General features: G+C 40.5%; 3 protein-coding genes across 3 annotated transcripts; 1 reads left to right on the plus strand and 2 right to left on the minus strand.

The window, feature by feature from the left end:
• Positions 1-2,990: 2,990 nt before the first annotated feature.
• LOC306786703 (uncharacterized protein) lies at positions 2,991-9,582 on the minus strand (the record flags this gene model as incomplete). Its single annotated transcript, XM_079281549.1, has 10 exons — positions 2,991-3,194; positions 4,083-4,189; positions 4,292-4,648; positions 7,676-7,779; positions 8,175-8,260; positions 8,354-8,471; positions 8,551-8,728; positions 8,791-8,888; positions 8,972-9,087; positions 9,196-9,582. The coding sequence occupies 10 exons, from the start codon at positions 9,580-9,582 to the stop codon at positions 2,991-2,993; spliced, it is 1,755 nt and encodes a 584-aa protein (XP_079137675.1).
• Positions 9,583-9,594: 12 nt separating this feature from the next.
• Positions 9,595-16,070, minus strand: LOC306786704 (zona pellucida sperm-binding protein 3-like; the record flags this gene model as incomplete). The annotated part of the gene is made up of 9 exons (XM_079281550.1): positions 9,595-9,620; positions 12,682-12,840; positions 12,982-13,130; positions 13,211-13,293; positions 13,374-13,491; positions 15,076-15,250; positions 15,331-15,434; positions 15,513-15,628; positions 15,699-16,070. 9 exons carry the CDS (start codon positions 16,068-16,070, stop codon positions 9,595-9,597), a joined length of 1,302 nt encoding a protein of 433 aa, XP_079137676.1.
• Positions 16,071-16,748: 678 nt separating this feature from the next.
• LOC306786705 (zona pellucida sperm-binding protein 3-like) lies at positions 16,749-20,058 on the plus strand (the record flags this gene model as incomplete). The annotated part of the gene is made up of 8 exons (XM_079281551.1): positions 16,749-17,120; positions 17,191-17,306; positions 17,384-17,487; positions 17,568-17,742; positions 18,143-18,260; positions 19,078-19,160; positions 19,245-19,334; positions 20,043-20,058. 8 exons carry the CDS (start codon positions 16,749-16,751, stop codon positions 20,056-20,058), a joined length of 1,074 nt encoding a protein of 357 aa, XP_079137677.1.
• Between the last annotated feature and the right edge of the window lie 767 nt (positions 20,059-20,825).

The following is a 20,825-nucleotide window of genomic DNA, read 5'->3' on the forward strand; positions in this document are numbered from 1 at the left end:
TGGGAGGATGGGTCACTGGGACGGAGGTCAAGTCTCAGATGTGCCCTGGATATTTGTTTTGTTTTTGGCGCAGCACCAGCACTGAGAGCCCCGCCCCCTCCCACATCCCGCGCCTGCACTCTTATCTACCTGTCTAGTGTTGGAAATCAGATGCTCTCCCTTTTTGAAAGTCACACAGACTCAACTGGAGCTCGAGCAAATGTATGCTTCTCAATCATGGATCAGACGAGGGTCTGGGGGCAGTGGCCCCAAAAAGAGTTGAATTAGCAAATCACTCTTTTAAAAAAACAAAAGCAAAGGCCTGGGTTGAATATGCACATGCTAGTTCATATATACAACATACATGTATACAACCTAGATTACATAATGGGTGTATGTGTGTATATGGCTAGATCTCTTTGTTTTCCACTTAGCCTAAGCCCCACAACCCCGCCCTGGCTTCGGCCCTCACCCTGTGCATCCTCAACATTATATTTCCCCAGAAGACGAGATCGTAAACATATCAGAGTAATACAAAATAATGAAAACAAATACTTGAATCAAAAGAAGCGCCAATAATGTAATGTGAACACTTTTTTTGTAGTGGTTTTTTGTCTCATTCATGAACTTCAGAGATTTTTTTGACAGCATCGGTTCAGAGTGAATAAAATTTGAAAAACGAGTGTTGTTGAAAACAAAGATCGATATAAAGGCAAATTTACATCTGTTGTATTTGAGTGTTTGCACAAGGCTGCTTGTACTGTATGTTGTGTGAATGAATGTTTCAGCGTGTGAGGTGACGACATGTGTGAGAGCTCGTGATTACAGCGGAGGGAATTCCGCCTTGTGGTTCTTTTTCAATTCAGTATACTTTTGTTGTTGATTTGTTTTCTTTTGTTTTTATGTTTGCTCGTCAAAACTATATTCTGATGTTAATTGTTACTAGCCTCTAGCGTTGCACTGAGTGTCGGCCTCACCCCTCATCCAGCTAAACGAACAACATGATACAAGTACTGAGGGGAGACGGGGACAGTTCACGTGTAAATGTTTACTCAAGGACTAAAATAAGTGTGTTTTTAAAATGTAATGTTTATCTACCTTAGTGGCTTTCATCGTGGAATAATCCAAGAAAGTATGGATCATAATTGAGTATTGCACCATTTTTCGGACTATAAACCTGAGGAAAAAAACCAAGAAAACTATAAAAAAAAAATTTAAAAAATCACATGTATAAAAAACATTTAAAAAAAAAGAAGTATTTTGCAGACTTGTGGCCATAGATTTGGGTAGAAGGACTTCAGCTCTCCCAAATCTGAGCAACGGAGAGATTGAAGGACACGACATCAGACTGAGCCTTGGCTTCTAGGGCTCACTTCAGAGGTGCCTACCTTTTTGGTTTTGTTAGCTTTCGTTCTGTTTTCACTTATGTTCAATTCACTCATATTGTCATTTGTTTTCCTGCAAGGCCACTGACAGTTTACAAACACTTTGTTTATTTCTGGAGTTCAAAAAAAAAGATCAGCAACACAAAGGAATTAAACCATGGGAATGTTGGAAAAATTTAAATAAAAAGGACAAATGCTTCCATTTTTAAAAAAAAGAAGAAGTGCAACACAACACTTCAAAGAATGAATATTTCTTGTGCTACTTTCAGAACTCTGGGATTGAACAGTGTTGTCTTGTTCTGTTTGACCTTCTTTGTTCTGGGTTAATGTTGATTTCATTGACTATCTGAAGCCTGTATGTTTTATGTTGATTATATATATTTTTCCTTTATATAAAAAGAACAGAAAAGAAAAAAAAGACATAATTGCTCACTATCTTGCACACACACGAAAAAGTGGATCTTGTCTCAGGAAGGCCAGGGTTCCAGAGTACCAACTCCACGCCATTTTAATGTACATTTTTATGATGAGTCAAAAAAAAAATGGAAGATTTAAAAGAAACAATTCTAAGCACTGAAAGTTATGGATTTCAGAAGAAGAGAATCCGTAGCAGTTACATAATAACCAAATAATGGACTTTAAATGAAAATGGAGTGCTTTATATATAAATCTATATATTAAAATTGCTTTACATTTAAAAACGAAAAAGGTCAATGATTTTGATTGTTAAAAAAAAAGAAGAAAGACGGTGAATAACATGCAAAATGCTGTATGTTTGAATCTTTATTGTGTTTTCTTAATGAGGTCCCGTCCTGACTGAATCAGGAACATTGTGCATTACTCTTTCGTTCCTCTTTCTCTCTCTCATTCTCCCACAGCGGGTATTATTAATAGAGAAATCAGACTTTTGTGGAACATTTTTCACATTTTGGAGGATGTTTGTAAAACATGAGCTGGTTGTAAAGGATCATGAAACTATGCACAAGTGTTTTTTTTGGGGGGGGAGGAGATGGGGATTTTATGGCCTACTTCTAAGTGGCTGATCTATTGCCGGGGTTTTTGGGATCCAATGTGTTTTTACTTTATTCTTTCAGGGGGTGGAGGGGGAGGTGATTCATGTCTAGCCCTCTGCCTCCAGCTTCCTTCCCCCGATTCAGATTGACCTAGCGCTACATCGCCATGCTGTGTATTCCTAAAACCAATGAGCATCTCACTCTTTAGCACTGTGGGATTCTAGCCTGTCACCCTCAAGGGTTTTTTTCTCAGTTAAATTTTTTTTTTAGGGCAGGGTGGGTGATGTGGGATTAGGGCTGCTTTTTCTCTTCTTTTTTTTGCCTTTCTTTGGGGGGGGGGGGATATCAAGTAAAAATGTCTGTGCTGAGATTTAATGAAAAGTCAGTGGCTTGTAATGTTTTATTTTTTCTCTCTGTATATCTCTTTTTCCTCATAGAATGTGATTGTTAAATGCACCGAAACAAATGTTTTCATGAACTATGGAGCTTCTTTCAAATATTAATAAAATAGCATTTTTTTCTTGGCTGTTAAAAATGTGCCATTTGGAGTTTGTTCGTTCCACCAAACCAACATCTTCATTTCCTGTCAATGTTTGCTGCACCGGAAGTCACATCAGGGTCTGAGGGCGAGCTGTCTGGGACAGGCATAGTAGTTGTCCTGTGTGTTTGGGTTGGCGTACACGGGGAAGTTGACTTCCTCCAGGTGTGAGGGGGCCTCTGGGTTATTTTGGGAGATTCCTGTACTCTGCTGCTTCGTGGTCATTTCCTCATAGATAGGAACCGGAGGTTGTGGTCTGTGACGATGCCTCGCCTTCACCTACAATACAACACAGAACAAGATTTAAATGATCCGAATTTGGTGGTCAAATATATGTATATATATAATCAATATAATACATTTTCAACCCTCTTGTAACTGTCTGTGTTCCAGGTCAACCTTTCTTTTGTTTTTTTATCCTCCAATTATGTGTTTGATGTAACAATTCATTCTAAACATGTTTTGGGACCAGGTCTGGTCCACAGCTGACGATTTGAAACCCATGTTCTGAGTAATAGTAATATATACAGCACACAGAACGTCAAAGTTCAGGCTTATTTAGGCCCAGTCAGGAAAATAACACACAATACAGGGATTATACAGTCTAATACAACACTTCTACAACCCAATATTGATGAAGTTAACAGTGATTAAGTGAAGTTTGTAATGTTTTTTTACTACAGCTTTGACATTGATGGTCATTTTTGAGGCTTTAGCTTGTGCAGTTGCACAATTGCTTGACAGATATATTGTATTTCTGTCAGTCAGTACTGACGAGAGTCTACATTTGATGACTGTTTTCAGTCATTTCATATTGATTTTCTGCCCTTTGCCACTAGGCATAATGTCAGATTTTGTGAGTCATGCACCAACAGTCCCAGCAGTAATTATCATTTTCATAAATTGCCTTGAAAACTAGCTCCCCCAAAGAGATGTCTGGCAGGCCTCTATTAAAGCTGACACATTAATTGGTGTTGAACTCAATATGACTCACTTCATTTTGATTTGAGTTGAAAAGCCTGAAAAGCGAGTGCCTCAGTCAGATACTACACTGCAAGATTAGGGAACACGAGGAGGCGTACTGTTTGTCAAACACAGGTGCATTGTTGCTTCACGTCACAAAAAACATCAGAAATGACCGATTCAGTTAAAAGTGTGAACACTTACACATTTCTCTATGACCAGCCAGCTGAGTGTGAGCAGAAGAAGCCCCGCTATTGTAAAGATGGTCAGGAGCAGAGGAGGGTAACTGGGAGAGCACTGGCACAACCTCCCTGCACCACAAACACACACACCAAGACACATTTCAGTCTGCATCGAGGTACTTGGCTTTTCAACTGCTGCAGAGTGTATTGTGAGGTGTCTGAACCACATACCTGGCCCTTCAACCAGCAAGAAAACCTTCGGAGCACTGAGGCTGATCTGATCAGAGCTGTTGTCCACTCTGTAGTTCAGCTCCCACACGTAGAGTCCTGTGTCACTGCGCTGTAAAAGGGTCACGGTCACATTGACCTGCAGGGAGTCCAGACCTCCACGGAGCTGCAGACGGCCCCTGTGGTCCGTGTTGACCCTCAGCCCGCCACCCTCGGCCATGGACAGCAGGGTCGTCTGGCTCTGGGCACTGCGGTGGTACAGGTGGAGGTATATCAGGGTGCTGTGCTCCTGCTGAGGGGAACAGGAGAGCTCGAGTGACTGGCTCTCTGTCAGCTGCTTAAAGAGCAACTCCGCATAGGCTGGAGGAGAAAACAAAAATTGTTTCTCGTTAAAGTTCTAGCAAAAATACACAGTTAATGACAGTCTTTAGTCATGCTAGCAGCATAGCTATGTTGGTCAGTCCACCACTTTGGTCCGGACTGAAATATCTCAATAACTCTTGGATGGATTGCTATGACATCTTGTACAGACTATGGTCCCCTGATCCCCAGATGTTTTCCTCTGGCTCACAGGGAGAATATGTTGTTTCCATACAGAACGGCCCTACTCACCACCAAAACCACCAAAAAACATATTTATATTTGTTAAATACAAGCAAAACTAATGATTGTCTTGTAAAGAATTTAAATATTTAAATGAATGTTCAGTGCTAATTAGCTGCTATTAATATGATTGCACACATGGTCATCATTATGACTGATAAACATCAGCATGTTGTCATTGTTTGCATTTAGCTGTACAGCCTCACGGAGCAGCGAGCACGGCTTGAACCAAAGCACCACAACTGTGGTCGGATATTCCTCCCAGTAAAGAGAAACAAATCTCTGTATTAGACGGGAGAGAGTAAAGTTAATGTCAGGATAAAGCAGTTCGTTTTCGTAAGGTTTTCTTACCTTCAAAGAGCTGAATGAAAATGAGAATACATGCCAAGCTCATCTTCATGGCCTTTTCAGTTTTAACCACACGATAAGATATACCAAAGCCAAGTCATGTTGGTACCCCTCCTATTTCCTTCTCGTCTTGTGAGACTTTGTCAACACCCTCATTGTTCTTCACCTCAAAGCAGGAAGAGGACTTCAGTGTAAGAACTGCCGTTGAAATGCTGCCGTTGGTCTTGTGAGACAGTGAGGTTGTCTCAGTGAAATTTTAATATTTTTCAGACTCTGGATGTGAAGCCTCAGACTTTAAAGCCATCAGCAACCGGATGTACACTCTTGATATATAAAGGGGTGCTTCCAAAATGTACTAAAAAGTCATAGTATAGAGATGCTATGAAAATGGAATACAAATTTCATTGTATGCCATTCAAATGTGGCAAAAATATCATCGTATAATATGTCATATGAAGTTGATATTATGACTTATTTATGACATACTATGCTATGACTTCTTCATGACCAATGTACTATGAATTTCTAAAACGTTTTAAACGGTATATACCATAGAATGGCTTTTAAAGGAATTTGAGGTCAAGCCACAAATGGCTCCCGTCTTTTCTGTACTGGACATGTACATCTTTTTTTGAGAAGCCTTTGGAAATGATGGGAGCTAACGCTCACGTCATTTCTGTACGAGCCTCATTCTGAGCTTCATGTTAAGATAGTTACTCTATGGAGCTTTTATTTTGAAAGGGTGGGACTGGGTGGGGGAGAGGAGACATTCATAATATTTGACACAGAGGTTATTAAATGTCAGGCTTCATCACAAGCATTCCAGTTAGAAATCACTCTGGAGCTTTTATTTTGAAATGGGAGGGGGGGTTCTCTAAAGATATCGAAGACCTGAATGACTGTATGATAGAGAGAGACATGCTGTACTATGACTTGTTTAAATTAAGTTGAGTATCTTCAAAAATAAAGTAACTAAAAAAGTAACTTTTAGAATATAGTAACTAAAAAAGTAACTTTTTTACAAAGTAACTAAAAAAGTAACTTTTAGACTATAGTAACTAAAAAAGTAACTTTTAGAATATAGTAACAAAAAAAGTAACTTTTTTTTACAAAGTAACTAAAAAAGTAACTTAGACTATAGTAACTAAAAAAGTAATTTTTTTACAAAGAAACTAAAAAGTAACTTTTTTTACAAAGTAACCAAAAAAGTAACTTTTTTACAAAGTAACTAAAAAAGTAACTTTTTTTACAAAGTAACTAAAAAAGTAACTTTTTTTACAAAGTAACTAAAAAAGTAACTTTTTTTACAAAGTAACTAAAAAAGTAACTTTTAGACTATAGTAACTAAAAAAAGTAATTTTTTTACAAAGTAACTAAAAAAGTAACTTTTAGAATATAGTAACTCTTCAAAAATAAAGTAACTAAAAAAGTACCTTTTAGAATATAGTAACAAAAAAGTAACTTTTTTTCCAAAGTAACTAAAAAAGTAACTTTTTTTCCAAAGTAACTAAAAAAGTAACTTTTTTTCCAAAGTAACTAAAAAAGTAGTAGTAGTAGGTCCCCCTTGAACTCAGTCACCACTGTCTCATAAAAAATGACAGAAATGGCCTGTACAGTTTCAGGATTCGCTAAAAACACAATTTTTCTTGATTTGACCCACAATGCTAGAATTAAAATCCATCTCAATAGATACGAGTCAAATTTGACCCAAAACAGCCTCTGCGTACAAATATGTGTAGCACCTGTACAAAAGTACATTTCAAAATATTTTCATGTATATTTTGGGTCACTTTAGGAAAAGTCATCAAATTTCAGGCTAAAAGAATGACGTTTAGGCTATTTCTACTGCTGTCAAATGTCAAAGCGGGTCAAATTTGACCCCAGCCGTATGTAAGGCCAGGCTTCCATTTTTAACAATATGACAGTTGGCAAGCATATCTTGTTGCGAGAGCTTTCCAAAAAAAAATAATTGTGTTTTAATTTAAAGGATCCCGCTTCAAACCAATCGCCATGATCCCGGACGCATCTCAAGAACCTTTGCAAACACCCGGGATCCACAGGGTGCATTAGAGTCTGTGATAAGGGACCCAGAAGTGCAAAAATGTTAACTCACAGGTTTTACTCTTGCAAAATACCCCCCCCCAAAACAAAAAAAACACACTGCCGGTACATTGCCAAATACGTTACTGTTATCGTAAAGAACACACAGAACTTAAGATGGTTGAATTTTATTGTCACAATGCCAAGAAAGTTAATCATCATTGATGTATTGATTGTCGTTCTTGGGCTACTTGCTGTTGAAAACCAGCAAAGGGCCAAGTGTTACAGTTCCACCGGCCACGATTTCTGAAACACAAAAACAGTCAAGAGGACATTTTGCACAGAAATACCAGTTTTGAACCATTTATGAAAACCTAGTTAGGATCTACAGCATACCTTCAGGGCTCTGAGGTCTCACATTTGTGTCATAGCCTGGAGTACTTTTGTAACAGATCCTGTCACAACAGCGACACACATCCCTGCCATCCTCATTCATCCATCTGATGAAAAATAGAAGATAGTAAAATTTTTAGGAATACATCTGTCTGAGTCAATATATTTGCAACAGACAATGTATTTGCTGTTTGTAGAATGAGTGGTGACACCCTAAAGCCTAAATATTAACACAACACTTTTCACAAGGCAGCATGGAAAACAGATGGAATTAAACATAACTACAGACACCTCAACAGGTCAGTCTTTGTTAAACTAAATATAAACGTAACACTGAATTATGAACTTTTCCTTTCCAGCACTTGTCTTCAAAGACTTTTTTCATTTTGCACTAATTTAAAAAAAATAGATGTCAATGATCCACGAGCAGCAGAGTTGAGTAAAAACTTTCCAAACCTGTACGAGGCTTTGTATAGTAAATTAATACACAAAATAAAATCACCTTGAATGTACATAATTGCAGGCCTTGTTGATGGGGCTGCTCATCCACATCTCAGAGGTTGCTTTCAGCTGGCAAGTGATGAATATCTAAACAAATATATAGATATCACAGAAATGTCAACATACAACATCGGAGCATTTCCAAACACGTTTAAAATCAGAGTTATGAACGTGGCTCACTGAGTTCCTCGAATCCTCGTAAAACAGGAAAACATCAAGCTGCAGTTGAAGCGAAGAAGCACTCGTTCTGGGTTGGAATAGTGCGTTTGATCCTTCCTCTTTTGCATCAGTGAGGCACCTGACAAATAAATGTTATCAATCAAGACAAACGCCAGTTTTTTTGTTTCATACTGCGAAGCTTACTGAGCTACTCTCACCCATGGTTTTCAATGAACTTGTATCTGGGAACGGACATTGCGTCAGGTGACAGAGTGACGACACAGCTGTCGATGAAGAGCCGTCTTTGTTCTGAGTCAGGACCAGTGTAAGATGCCTTGAGGTGTAGGAGTCCTCCAATGTAGAAGGTCCTGGAGAATGTCTCACTTGTCCAGTCATCTAAATGTAGACACACCTCACTGCATGCACACTTAACAAAAACAAAAGTTGTACACACGTACCAGTCATCAGCTTGAGAGAGAAAGCAGCGATTGAAACCTCTGCAGGAGTGGAGGGGGCCAGGTGCAGCTGCTGATCAATGCTGCTCACAAGGTGTGTCCTGTCACAGAGACGTTAAATAGTCAGCCACCATGAAGTCAAAAAACAGATTCTTAGTCCAAAAAAAACTCCCAAGTATCTCACCTTTTATAGTGACAGGAAACGGGAACTACAGCCTGCATCCTTCTTGTAATGCCATGATAACTGGCAGCTGGTGATACTATCAACTTGTTTGAGTAGATCACAGCATCATCAGATATCTAGAGACAAATATAAAGACATTTAAAATCAGGGAACATTCTGGAAAAAGTCAAAACATTTACTCAGCCACAGATATATCCATCATCATGTATCAATCAGCAACTTACAGTTAATTTGGAGCCACAGTCTTGCAGTCCAGCTTCAATGACATATTCAGAGTCACCGGCAGCAACAGCTCGGCACTGAGTTCTCTGTGAATGCTCTGGTTCTCCTAAATAAAGCTCCTCTAGATAAACAAGGCGTCCATTGTTAAACAGGTCAGCTTTTACCACAATGATCATGGACGCGTCGGTGCATTGTACACGGACGGTGGATCCATCATTGAATTGTGGCCTGCTGATGTCTTCTGCATCAATTGTGAATTTGGCAGATTTATATTCCCTTCCTTCAGCATCTATCATAGGTCCATCTTTCAAGGTCCGAACGGCATCTGCAACACCAAAAGCAAAAGATATCATCAGGGCCAGAGAGGCTGAGTGAACTGCGATCACCATTGTGCTCTTTTCTCAGTAGGACGACGCTGCAGAGCCTCCTGCTCAACACAATCACTAAGGCAAGTAGGCTAATGAGAATTTAAGAAATCCAAACTGTACTGTATCTTAAGTAAGGTTCAAACACTCAATCTTAAATACTTCCCAGTTCAGACCAATCAAATCACATGGAGACGACAGCTGGACGCAATTATTCATCAACTGATGGGGGAGAATTAAAGCTGCAGTCACCCTGAGATACAAGCCTGTGATTGGCCCACACTTAGCCAGTGGCACGCCTGGATATTGTTCATAGGGGTGTCCAGAGGGGGCCACTGAAGATATTGGGTTGGCACACCAAAACCAAAAGCTGTTAACTGACTTTCAGCAATTCTATTCTGCTGTTGTAGGAGGCTACATGGGCTCGTTGAGATCTAGTCAATACGAGAGCGAAGGAATCACATACCGATGTACTTTGGCTTCATATTTCAGTTAATGTTACGAATGATCTGATGTGTATCGACTAATACCAGTACAGTTACCATTTTGAGTTCAACAATCCAGTTTTAATGTGTTGCATATGTTCGGAAATATATTGTTCTTCAAATTGTCCTTTTCCTTAAAAAGTCAAATATATAGCTTTAATTTGGAGTACATTGATTGTAAGGAACAAAACATTTACCAGGAGCAAGCCTACTCAAGTTTAAAAACACCTCACAAAGGCCCACCTTATGAATAATTAACTCACGGGTCAACAACCCCCCCTTGGCAATGCCGCTGCACCCATCATTTTATAATATGCTGCCCAATTTAATTTTATTGTAAACTCATATCCGAGACATGTTTTTATTTACACCAGTTTTTGTTTTAAAGATTGTTGGTACATGGCCACTTCACTTAATTTTCTGGATTTCCCAATGAATCGAAAATAATGCTAGAGGCTGTAATCGTACCTACCTCATCATTCAGGTTTTGATAAATCTGGTATTTAACCAGAGTCTCCTAAAACAGGAGTACAATGGTTTGAACTAAATCAAAGCTCAGGACTTTCATAACTGAACCAGAATGGCCTCACTAATGTACGTGAAGTTTCCACCTCCATTCAGCACTTTTGAAACATCGTGTGACATTCTACATCCTCAGTATAAAGTTTCCATTAATATTCAAACAAAACACCTTTACAGTTCTGCAGTGAACCATATTTCTTGCAGTTTTGAGTCTCAGCTGTGCACGCTACATTTGAACCCTTCTGTGGATGCTTCCATCACAGTGATGAAACAAGTGTCAAACTAATTCCTAATTGAATAGATGGTGCGTCCACATTGGAAAGGTTTCGAGGTATACTGAAGCGGACAGCATGCAAACTAAATACGCTCTTTGATGTCGAAACTAGAGAAAGTTGGGGAGACACCAGCGAGCACAGAAAAACCGTTTAGGCTGACATTTTGCCTTCTCTGAAGTTCGGACAGTAGTATTTTAAAGTTGGGTTGTTTGACAAAATTCACACATTTATACAACACTCACATTTTGTACCAGGAGGAAACTACAACATTGAGGTGGCAAAACCACATTTAAACATTCAGAAAGCAGGCATATTCAGCTGGTTGCAAATCTATGAACCTCACTTGATGCCACTAAAGCTTACACACTGGTCCTGTCAACAATGTTTATTTCCTTTGAGCATTGCAGGAAAACTGTATGCATTTACAGCACAACAATTTAAAAAAGTACGCAACTTAAAAATATAGATTTCATAGTTTATTGTATTTCGGAGTCATTTGCATCTGAAAGGGCATTTCCTGTTGCATTTGACATTTTAGTCACATCCACAGTAAACTGAGCAGTTGGGCTGACATTGCCGAGGTCTGCTGTGATGTTTCTGTCCAGCGCTGCACCCTCTGATTTCAAGCCGACGTCAGGGGATGTCTTTCCTAGAAGAGCAGAGTCTCCTACAGCATTTTCATCTGTAATTAGAGTGAGTTTTAATTGCCATGCCACAGTGCAGTTTAGAAAATAAGTGTTAAATCTTTCCATATTTTACCGTCAAGATCCGTTTCACTTTTGACATCATTCTTCTTCGAATCAAAAGTCTGAATCGTCTCCTCATCTGGTGTGGATCGAAAACCAAGACGCAGTCCCTTCTTCTGATCTGGGATAGAAATATAATTTTCATTAAGATCTTTCTTTACATTAGTCATTTAGCAGACGCTTTTATCCAAAGAGACTTACAATAAATGTATTAAACATAGGTATTTAAGAGAACTACTAGTCACCAGAAGTTGTAAGTGCATCTCCTTTGTCAACCAAGCATCTAAGAGCAACAGTACAGTGCAGAAACAAACGAATACAATAAGTGCTAAGTGGAAGGCTCAGGGTCCTTCTTGAAGAGGTGAGTTTTCAGCCTTCGCCAAAAGATGGGCAGCGGCTCTGCTGTCCTGACGTCAGTGGGGAGTTCATTCCACCACTGTGGGGCCAGGACAGAAAACAGCCGCGACCCGGTCAATCGGCCGCAGGGCCCTCTGAACGACGGGGCAACCAATTGCCCCAAGGCAGCAGAGCGAAGTGGTCGGGCGGGGGTGTAGGGCTTGACCATGGCCTGGCGATAGGAAGGTTCCTTTCACTGCCCTGTAGGCTAGCGCCATAGTCTTAAACTGGATGATAGCTCTTACAGGTTGCCAGTGGAGAGAACGGAGAAGGGAAGTTGCGGGGGAGAACTTTGGGTGATTGAACACCAGGCGAGCTGCAGCTTTCTGGACAAGCTCCAGAGGTCTGATGGCCGACGCTCCGGCAAGTAGAGAGTTGCAGTAGTCCAGGCGGGAGAAGACAAGAGCCTGGATAAGCACCTGCGCCGTCAGTGAGGAAGGGGCGAATCCTCCTGATGTTGTAGAGCAGGAATCTGCAGGAGCGCGTAACCGATGCAATGTTTGCTGAGAATGACAGTTGGTCGCCCAGGGTCACAACCAGGTTCCCCGCAGTCCGAGTTGGCGTCACCAACCCAAACGTCTTTGCAGAACATAAAATGCTTGGACAACATCCTCAACACAAGGGCCAAAAGATTCAAAAAAAAAAAAAAAAAAACTCCGTTAGGAAAGGTAAATCATAGATTTGGAGTTTAACTCGTACCTTTTTTGTCGTTCATTCCACTTCTCCACTGGCTGCCATCCAGTGAAGAGCTGTCGATTTTATTTTGAGCAGCAGGAAGCTCCTCCTCAGGTATTTGCTCATTTTTCTGCTTGGCGGGCAAGACTATCAGCGGACCCACTCTTGCCTCCTGTTCCAACACTAAGCAGAACAATTACAAACACAAAAACCATGTTTGAAGCCTTCTGTCATAAAACAGTTAGGCTACTGAACTGCATCGTGACAACATCTGCAGCCAAGATTGTAAGCTATCCATTATACAAGTTTCTATAAGAATCCAACCTGTATTGGTCCTCTGTCTGCTCCTCGTGAACGGTTCACGTTCATCTAGATTTACAAACCCACGCGGACCAAACTTGCCAGGGCTGCTGGGCTCATCATGACTTTGACAATACCCACATAAATAGTCGTTATCATCAGCTGACCTCCATCTGAAAAGTAATTTAGATATTCACACACACTTCCTCTCCATTTGTACAATGAGACACATTTCTGGCTGGATCTCACTTGCCTTCCATTTACAAGTGTGCACGCCTTGTTTGGTGCATCCGCATCATTTGCTGGTACAGCATTCAGGTGACATGTGATGTAGAGCTTTCAGAGGGAAACAGTAAGTGTGGGAAGACAATCTACATGTGTAATAATTTATTGAGCCAAGTAAAGTAGAGCCTTACCTGTCCTTGGTCCTCATTATGAAACCTAAAGGCATCAACGTTCAACTGCAGCTTGTCATCCTGTGTCCTGGATAAGAAGTGGGCCCTAGAACCTGGAAGCTCAGAGTCAACCAAGCACCTATGAAGGGGGAGGATTTTAGAGTTGTGCTAGTAGTGGCTAATCTTCCCTTCAATGCAGTGGCGGCTGGTCAATAGAGGGCCATGGGGCATGGCCCCACCATGAGCCACACAAAAAAAAATTATAAATTATACAAATTGTCAATATTTGTGTTTTTGAACTATGGAATATACCCAGTAATTTGTGTAAAATATGATATCTGGGCAAAATATATGCTTTTCCTGCTAGTCCTCGCCGCCTGTGTGCTCCTCTGCTCGTGCTCTCAGTCTGTGTGCACGACACTCTGAGAACGCGCAGCTTGGGGGTCCTGATCGTTTTGGCCCAAAAGTCTATGAAGCAGTTTAGCCAATTGCTGATTCAAGATATAAATGAGTGACATACAATTTAGCCACTCAGCGCCCTCAAATAGATTCAGCTGTGGGCCAGAACGATCAGGCTCCCCTCGCTGCGCGTTCTCGTCAGGAGAAGTCTCTACAGGCGCCCGCGCGAGCACTACTCCTCCAAGACCCGTTTGAGAGGAGAACTTTGGCGGAGATTCTGCAGCTAAAGAGCTGATATCAGATCAGCCTGACCTCACAATCAGACAGCAGACTCGCGGGAAAGGGAAGCAGTACATGCGAAGCGTCTGTACTCGCTGTACACCAGACAGGTTTGGCTAGCTGGATGACGTCATGCGAATAATTTATTTAGCTTTTTAAAACAACGGGGACGGATCCAGCACGGACAGTTACGGGAGTGAGGAGGTAAGGAAACATGAGAACACCAGGGTAGGGAGTGAGGGATGAGGAGGTAAGGAAACATGAGAACACCAGGGTAGGGAGTGAGGGATGAGGAGGTAAGGAAACATGAGAACACCAGGGTAGGGAGTGAGGGATGAGGAGGTAAGGAAACATGAGAACACCAGGACACACATGAGAACTCTTTCAAGCTACATATTATGCAAAGTGAACATCTTTTCTTCTACATAGTTGTCCTCAGTCTCATCTGCTTAACTTGGTCATGGAGGCATCAACATGTAATAGAGATGTTAAATTAACAGTGAAAACTCATCATAGCTTAATTTAACATCAGTATTCACAATTACACTTCATGTTTACTTCTCCTGATCTTTACCTCCTATAACAAGGTCCATAGGGGCATCTCAATAAATGAACATGTTATATTATATTATATAAGTGTTATTTACTGATTGTTTTCATGTTGGAATACATGTTAAATATTTAACTGCCAAGTAATAATGCGTGTTTGATACTTTTTTTTGCATTAAATCATACTGGGATGTTTGCTGAAATTGATAAGATGGCCCTACCTAGAACATTTTCCACCAGCCGCCACTGCTCCAATGCAGTTGAGTCAAGCCCAGACCTGACTTCCTGAATCAATGCCATTTTTAGTAGTCTAGAAAACAAGCCAAAAACAAACTTCACTCCAGTCTAAAGTCATCTGGTAAACTAATCTTTTCCAACGCCCAGATTTCTCATTTGTAATCTTCAGACCCGACATGACTTAAGGTAATTTAGCAAACTCATGTTTTCTAGGTTCCCCTTTGGTTCACCATGAAGTTGCAGCCTTCCAAGTGCTTACCCATTTTCAACAAAGACGTATCTGGGAACAGAGTGTATATCGGGGGTAAGTGTAGCCACACAGCTGCTCACAAACACTCGGAGCCCCATGTGATGACCAACTCTGACTGAGGCTTCGATGTTGATGGGCTCACCGATGTAAAACACATTAGAGCTTCTTCGATAACGCCAGTCATCTGCACAAAATTGATAAAATATGCATAAATACTGATTGCAAATAAGTCAAAACACAACATAAGAAGTGAAGGAAACCTACTAGTCATGATTCTCAAGTCAAACGCGAAGGTTGCCTCTACAGCTTGGTTAGACATGAAGGGGATCCAGGTGGGCATGAGTGAAATACTGGACAAACTGTACTTCCTAAGAAACAAAAAACATTCCCAAAATAGTGAGACAGTGTCTGGAGAGCTTTAAAAATATGAGATTTAAAAGACAGACCTTTCATAATGACACTCAAGTGGAATCACAGACTCATCCAGTCGAACCACCCCGTATGGAGAGGCCACAGGAGAGTATATGAGAAGGTTTGTGTAGACCAGAGCGTCTTCAGTCATCTGTGGAGAGTACATGCATTTAAAACTAGTCTAGCGTATAATAAATAAATTAAAATAAATCCATCATTACCCAATGTTTGGTGCCGCAGTCCATGAGTCCAACAAGGATTCTGTACTCATCTCCTGAAGATGTTGTAGCTCTACAGTAATCATCGTGCTCCACTCCAAGGCGTAATTCGTCACCATTAACAGGAAATCCAACTCCAAACAGGTCAGCTTTGATAATAATCTCCAACGAGTCTGGATGGCAGGTCAGTTGGACAGTATTCACCTGCTCTGGTTCCTCGGCTGGAGCCTTTTGTTGCAGCGTGTGTTGGGAGCTCCCTGTGGTCTGAGGACTTTTAAATAAACCATGTTGTGCATATTCTTTGGAAGGAAAAGCAAAAGATGACCTGAAACAGATTCCAACCAGGAGGCTAACCCAAAAACACAAGGTCTTCATAGCAGCAAAAAAAACCAGCAAAATGGTTCAGAATGCAAACTGTCCTCCTGTCTGACCCACTAGACAACACATCAGTCTGAGCAGTGAAGCGTTTTTAACTTCATATTCAGACAATCAGCTTCTTCAGAACAGCACTGCACACCTGAGGCTAATCATCCACTAATCAGCCAGTAATTGGTTTCACACCCTCTCAGACTCAAGACCAAAGTCTGATGAAGTTGAGGATTCAACCATATTTGAATATGTTAAAACATTTCCCACATATTTGCTTTATAGCGTGTTTCTTTGGAAGTTCAATTGTGAGTCACAGCGCATCAAAACTGCAAAAACATTCAATACAGAAATGCAGTTCAAACATTAAGAAAAAAAACATGGGAAATGGTGTTTCCAAAGAAACACGCAATAAAGCAAATGTGGGAAATGTTTTGACCTATTCAAATATGGTTGAATCCTCCTCAACTTCATCAGACTTTGGTCTTGAGTCTGAGAGGGTGTGAAACCAATTACTGGCTGATTAGTGGATGATTAGGCTCAGGTGTGCAGTGCTGTTCTGAAGAAGCTGATTGTCTGAATATGAAGTTAAAAACGCTTCACTGCTCAGACTGATGTGTTGTCTAGTGGGTCAGACAGGAGGACAGGTTGCATTCTGAACCATTTTGCTGGGGTTTTTTTGCTGCTATGAAGACCTTGTGTTTTTGGGTTAGCCTCCTGGTTGGAATCTGTTTCAGGTCATCTTTTGCTTTTCCTTTCAAAGAATATGCACAACATGGTTTATTTAAAAGACCTCAGACCACAGGGAGCTCCCAACACACGCTGCAACAAAAGGCTCCAGCCGAGGAACCAGAGCAGGTGAATACTGTCCAACTGACCTGCCATCCAGACTCGTTGGAGATTATTATCAAAGCTGACCTGTTTGGAGTTGGATTTCCTGTTAATGGTGACGAATTACGCCTTGGAGTGGAGCACGATGATTACTGTAGAGCTACAACGTCTTCAGGAGATGAGTACAGAATCCTTGTTGGACTCATGGACTGCGGCACCAAACATTGGGTAATGATGGATTTATTTTAATTGATTTATTATCCGCTAGACTAGTTTTAAGCGCATGTACTCTCCACAGATGACTGAAGACGCTCTGGTCTACACAAACCTTCTCATATACTCTCCTGTGGCCTCTCCATATGGGGTCGTTCGAATGGATGAGTCTGTGATTCCACTTGAGTGTCATTATGAAAGGTCTGTCTTTTAAATCTCATATTTCTAAAGCTCTCCAGACACTGTCTCTATTTTGGAAATGTTTTTTTGTTTCTTAGGAAGTACAGTTTGTCCAGTATTTCACTCATGCCCACCTGGATCCCCTTCATGTCTAACCAAGCTGTAGAGGCAACTTTGGCGTTTGACTTGAGAATCATGACTAGTAGGTTTCCTTCACTTCTTATGTTGTGTTTTGGCTTATTTGCAATCAGTATTTATGCATATTTTATAATTTTTGTGCAGATGACTGGCGTTCTCGAAGAAGCTCTAATGTGTTTTACATCGGTGAGCCCATCAACATCGAAGCCTCAGTCAGAGTTGGTCATCACATGGGGCTCCGAGTGTTTGTGAGCAGCTGTGTGGCTACACTAACCCCCGATATACACTCTGTTCCCAGATACGTCTTTGTTGAAAATGGGTAAGCACTTGCAAGGCTGCAACTTCATGGTGAACCAAAGGGGAACCTAGAAAACATGAGATTACACATTTGTTTGTGTACAGTTTTCTTTTCTCTTTTTTTAAGGATTATGTTAAGCCTTTTGTCTGCTAAATTACCTCAAGTGATGTCAGGTCTAAAGACTAAAAATTGGAAAATGAGAAATCTGGGTGTGGAGTTGGAAAGAAATGAGTTCACCAGATGACTTTAGACTGGAGTGAAGTTTGTTTTTTACTTGTTTTCTAGACTTCTAAAAATGGCATTGATCAGTAAGTCAGATTCTGGTCTTAAGTCAGATTCTGGTCTTAACTCAACCACACAACTGCATTGAAGGGAAGATTAGCTACTACTAGCACAACTCTAAAATCCTCCCCCTTCATAGGTGCTTGGTTGACTCTGAGCTTCCAGGTTCAAGGGCCCACTTCTTATCCAGGACACAGGATGACAAGCTCCAGTTGAACATTGATGCCTTTAGGTTCCATAATGAGGACCAGGGACAGGTAAGGCTCTACTTTACTTGGCTCAATACATTATTACTAGTGCTGGGGACCGATTAAAAATTTTAATGGCAAAGTTCAATAATTAATTCAAAAGTAGTGTATTGTGGACTTTTTATTTTAAAAGTACTGCTATATGAACAAAAGGTCAAACATTTGGTTTGTAAACACTTTAAACAAAATTACTTTTAACAGCAGTATTCCCTTTACACAGTAGCAGTTCTATCTGTGCTCGGTGTGTGACTGTATGTGAAACGTTCCACTGCTGTGCAACAGGAATAAAATGTGTTCATGAGTCGGAGCATGTGAATGCAGCTCTACAGTTTATCAATATAATGCTGTAACTCCGAGGTAATGATGGTTACCTAGCGATCAAAGAATAAAGACACTTTACCCACAATTTAGGTGTATTTTCCCTAACTCACGAGATTCAGCATGTTTTATACTTAATGTGAATATAATTCATACTTTATGGGCATCTTATTCTGAAAACCGGATATTGTCTCGCATTAACTTTCAAAGTCCTTCGCTCGCTCCCGATCTGTGCTGTTTAAATGCGTTCACTGTGAATTTCAGCATATAGGTGCACTAAAGTGTAAGTCTGCTGACTTTACCGCGGCGATGTCCAGTAGTCTCATTCCTCCACCACTGCCAGTGAGCAATGGACTTTCAAAATAAAAAAATGTGTTAATGTGCGATTTAAATAATTGTCACCGTTAATTAATGAATGCGTTAACATGATGATAACTCGTTAACTTGCCCAGCACTAATTATTACACATGTAGATTGTTTTCCCACACTTACTGTTTCCCTCTGAAAGCTCTACATCACATGTCACCTGAATGCTGTACCAGCAAATGATGCGGAGGCGCCAAACGAGGCGTGCACTCTTGTAAATGGAAGGCAAGTGAGATCCAGCCCAAAATGTCTTCCATTGTACAAACGGAGAGTAAATGAGGAAGTGTGAATATCTAAATTGCTTTTCAGATGGCGGTCAGCTGATGGTAACGACTATTTATGTGGGTATTGTCAAAGTCACGATGAGCCCAGCAGCCCCGGCAAGTTTGGTCCTCGTGGGTTTGTAAATTCAGATAAGCCTGAACCGTTCACGAGGAGCAGACCGAGGACCAATACAGGTTGGATTCTTATAGAAACTTGTATCATGGATATCTTACAGTCTTGGCTGCAGATGTTATCATGATTCATTTCAGTAGCCTAAATGTTTTATGACATCAGGCTTCAAACATGGTTTTGTAATTGTTCTGCTTAGTGTTGGAACAGGAGGCAAGAGTGGGTCCGATGATGGTCTTGCCCGCCAAGCAGAAAAGAGAGCAAATACCTGAGGAGGAGCTTCCTGCTAGTCTGAAAAAAATCAGCAGATCTTCACTGTACGGCAGCCAGTGGAGAAGTGGCATAAACAACAAAGTCGGTAAGAGTTTAAGTCTAAATCAGATGATTTCCCTTTGCTAACCTAGTTTGTTTAAAAAATTTTAAAAAAAAGTTGGCCGTTATGATGTTCTAGCAGTTTATGCTCTGCAAAGAAAGAGCTTAATGAAAAATTATATTTCTATCCTAGATCAGAAGAAGGGACTGCTTCTTGGTTCGCAATCCACACCAGACGAGGCGGTGATTCAGACTTTTGACTCTAAGAAGAATGAAGATGTCAAAAGTGAAACAGATCTTGAAGGTAAAATATGGGAAGATTTAACACTTATTTTTATAAATGGCAACTAAAACTCACTCTCATTACAGATGAAAATGCTGTAGAAGACTCTGCGCTTCTAGGAAAGACATCCCCTGACGTCAGCTTGAAATCAGAGGGAGCAGCGCTGGACAGAAACATCACAGCAGACCTCGGCGATGTCAGCCCAACTGCTCAGTTTACTGTGGCTGTGACCAAAATGTCAAATGCAACAGGAAATGCCCTTTCAGATGCAAATTACCCCGAAATATAATTTAATCAAGCTATATTTTTAACTTGCATAATTTTTAAAATTGTATATGTAATATTGTAAAAAATAAACGTTGAAAGGACCAGTGTGTAAGCTTTAATGGCATCAAATGAGAGGTGCCGGACTTGAAACCAACTGAATACACCTGTATTCTGAATGTTTAAATATGTGGTTTTGCCACCTCAATGTTATTGTTTCTTCCTGGTACAAAATGTGAGTGTTGTATACTAAAACAATATACTACATGTATGCATTTGGGACAAAGCCGTTAAACAAACTTCAACCTTAATACTGTCTAAACTTAAAAAGATGTGAGCCTAAAAACGGGTTTCTGTGCTCTCTGGTGTCTCACCAACTTTCTCTAGTTTCGACATCAAAAAGACCGTATTTAGTTTGCATGCTGTCTGCTTAGAGTACACCTAAAAATGTTTCCAGTGTGAACGCACCATCTACTGAATTAGTTTGACACTTGTTTCGTCACTGTGATGGAAGCATCCACAGAAGGGTTAAAATGTAGCGTGCACAGCTGAGACTCAAAACTGCAAGAAATATGGTTCACTGTAAAGTTGTGTATTGTTTCCTCTTTATATTAATTCAACCCTGTAATTTTGAAAAC

The sequence above is a fragment of the Melanostigma gelatinosum genome (assembly GCF_949748355.1).
Source record: "Melanostigma gelatinosum genome assembly, chromosome: 13".
NCBI lineage: Eukaryota > Metazoa > Chordata > Actinopteri > Perciformes > Zoarcidae > Melanostigma > Melanostigma gelatinosum.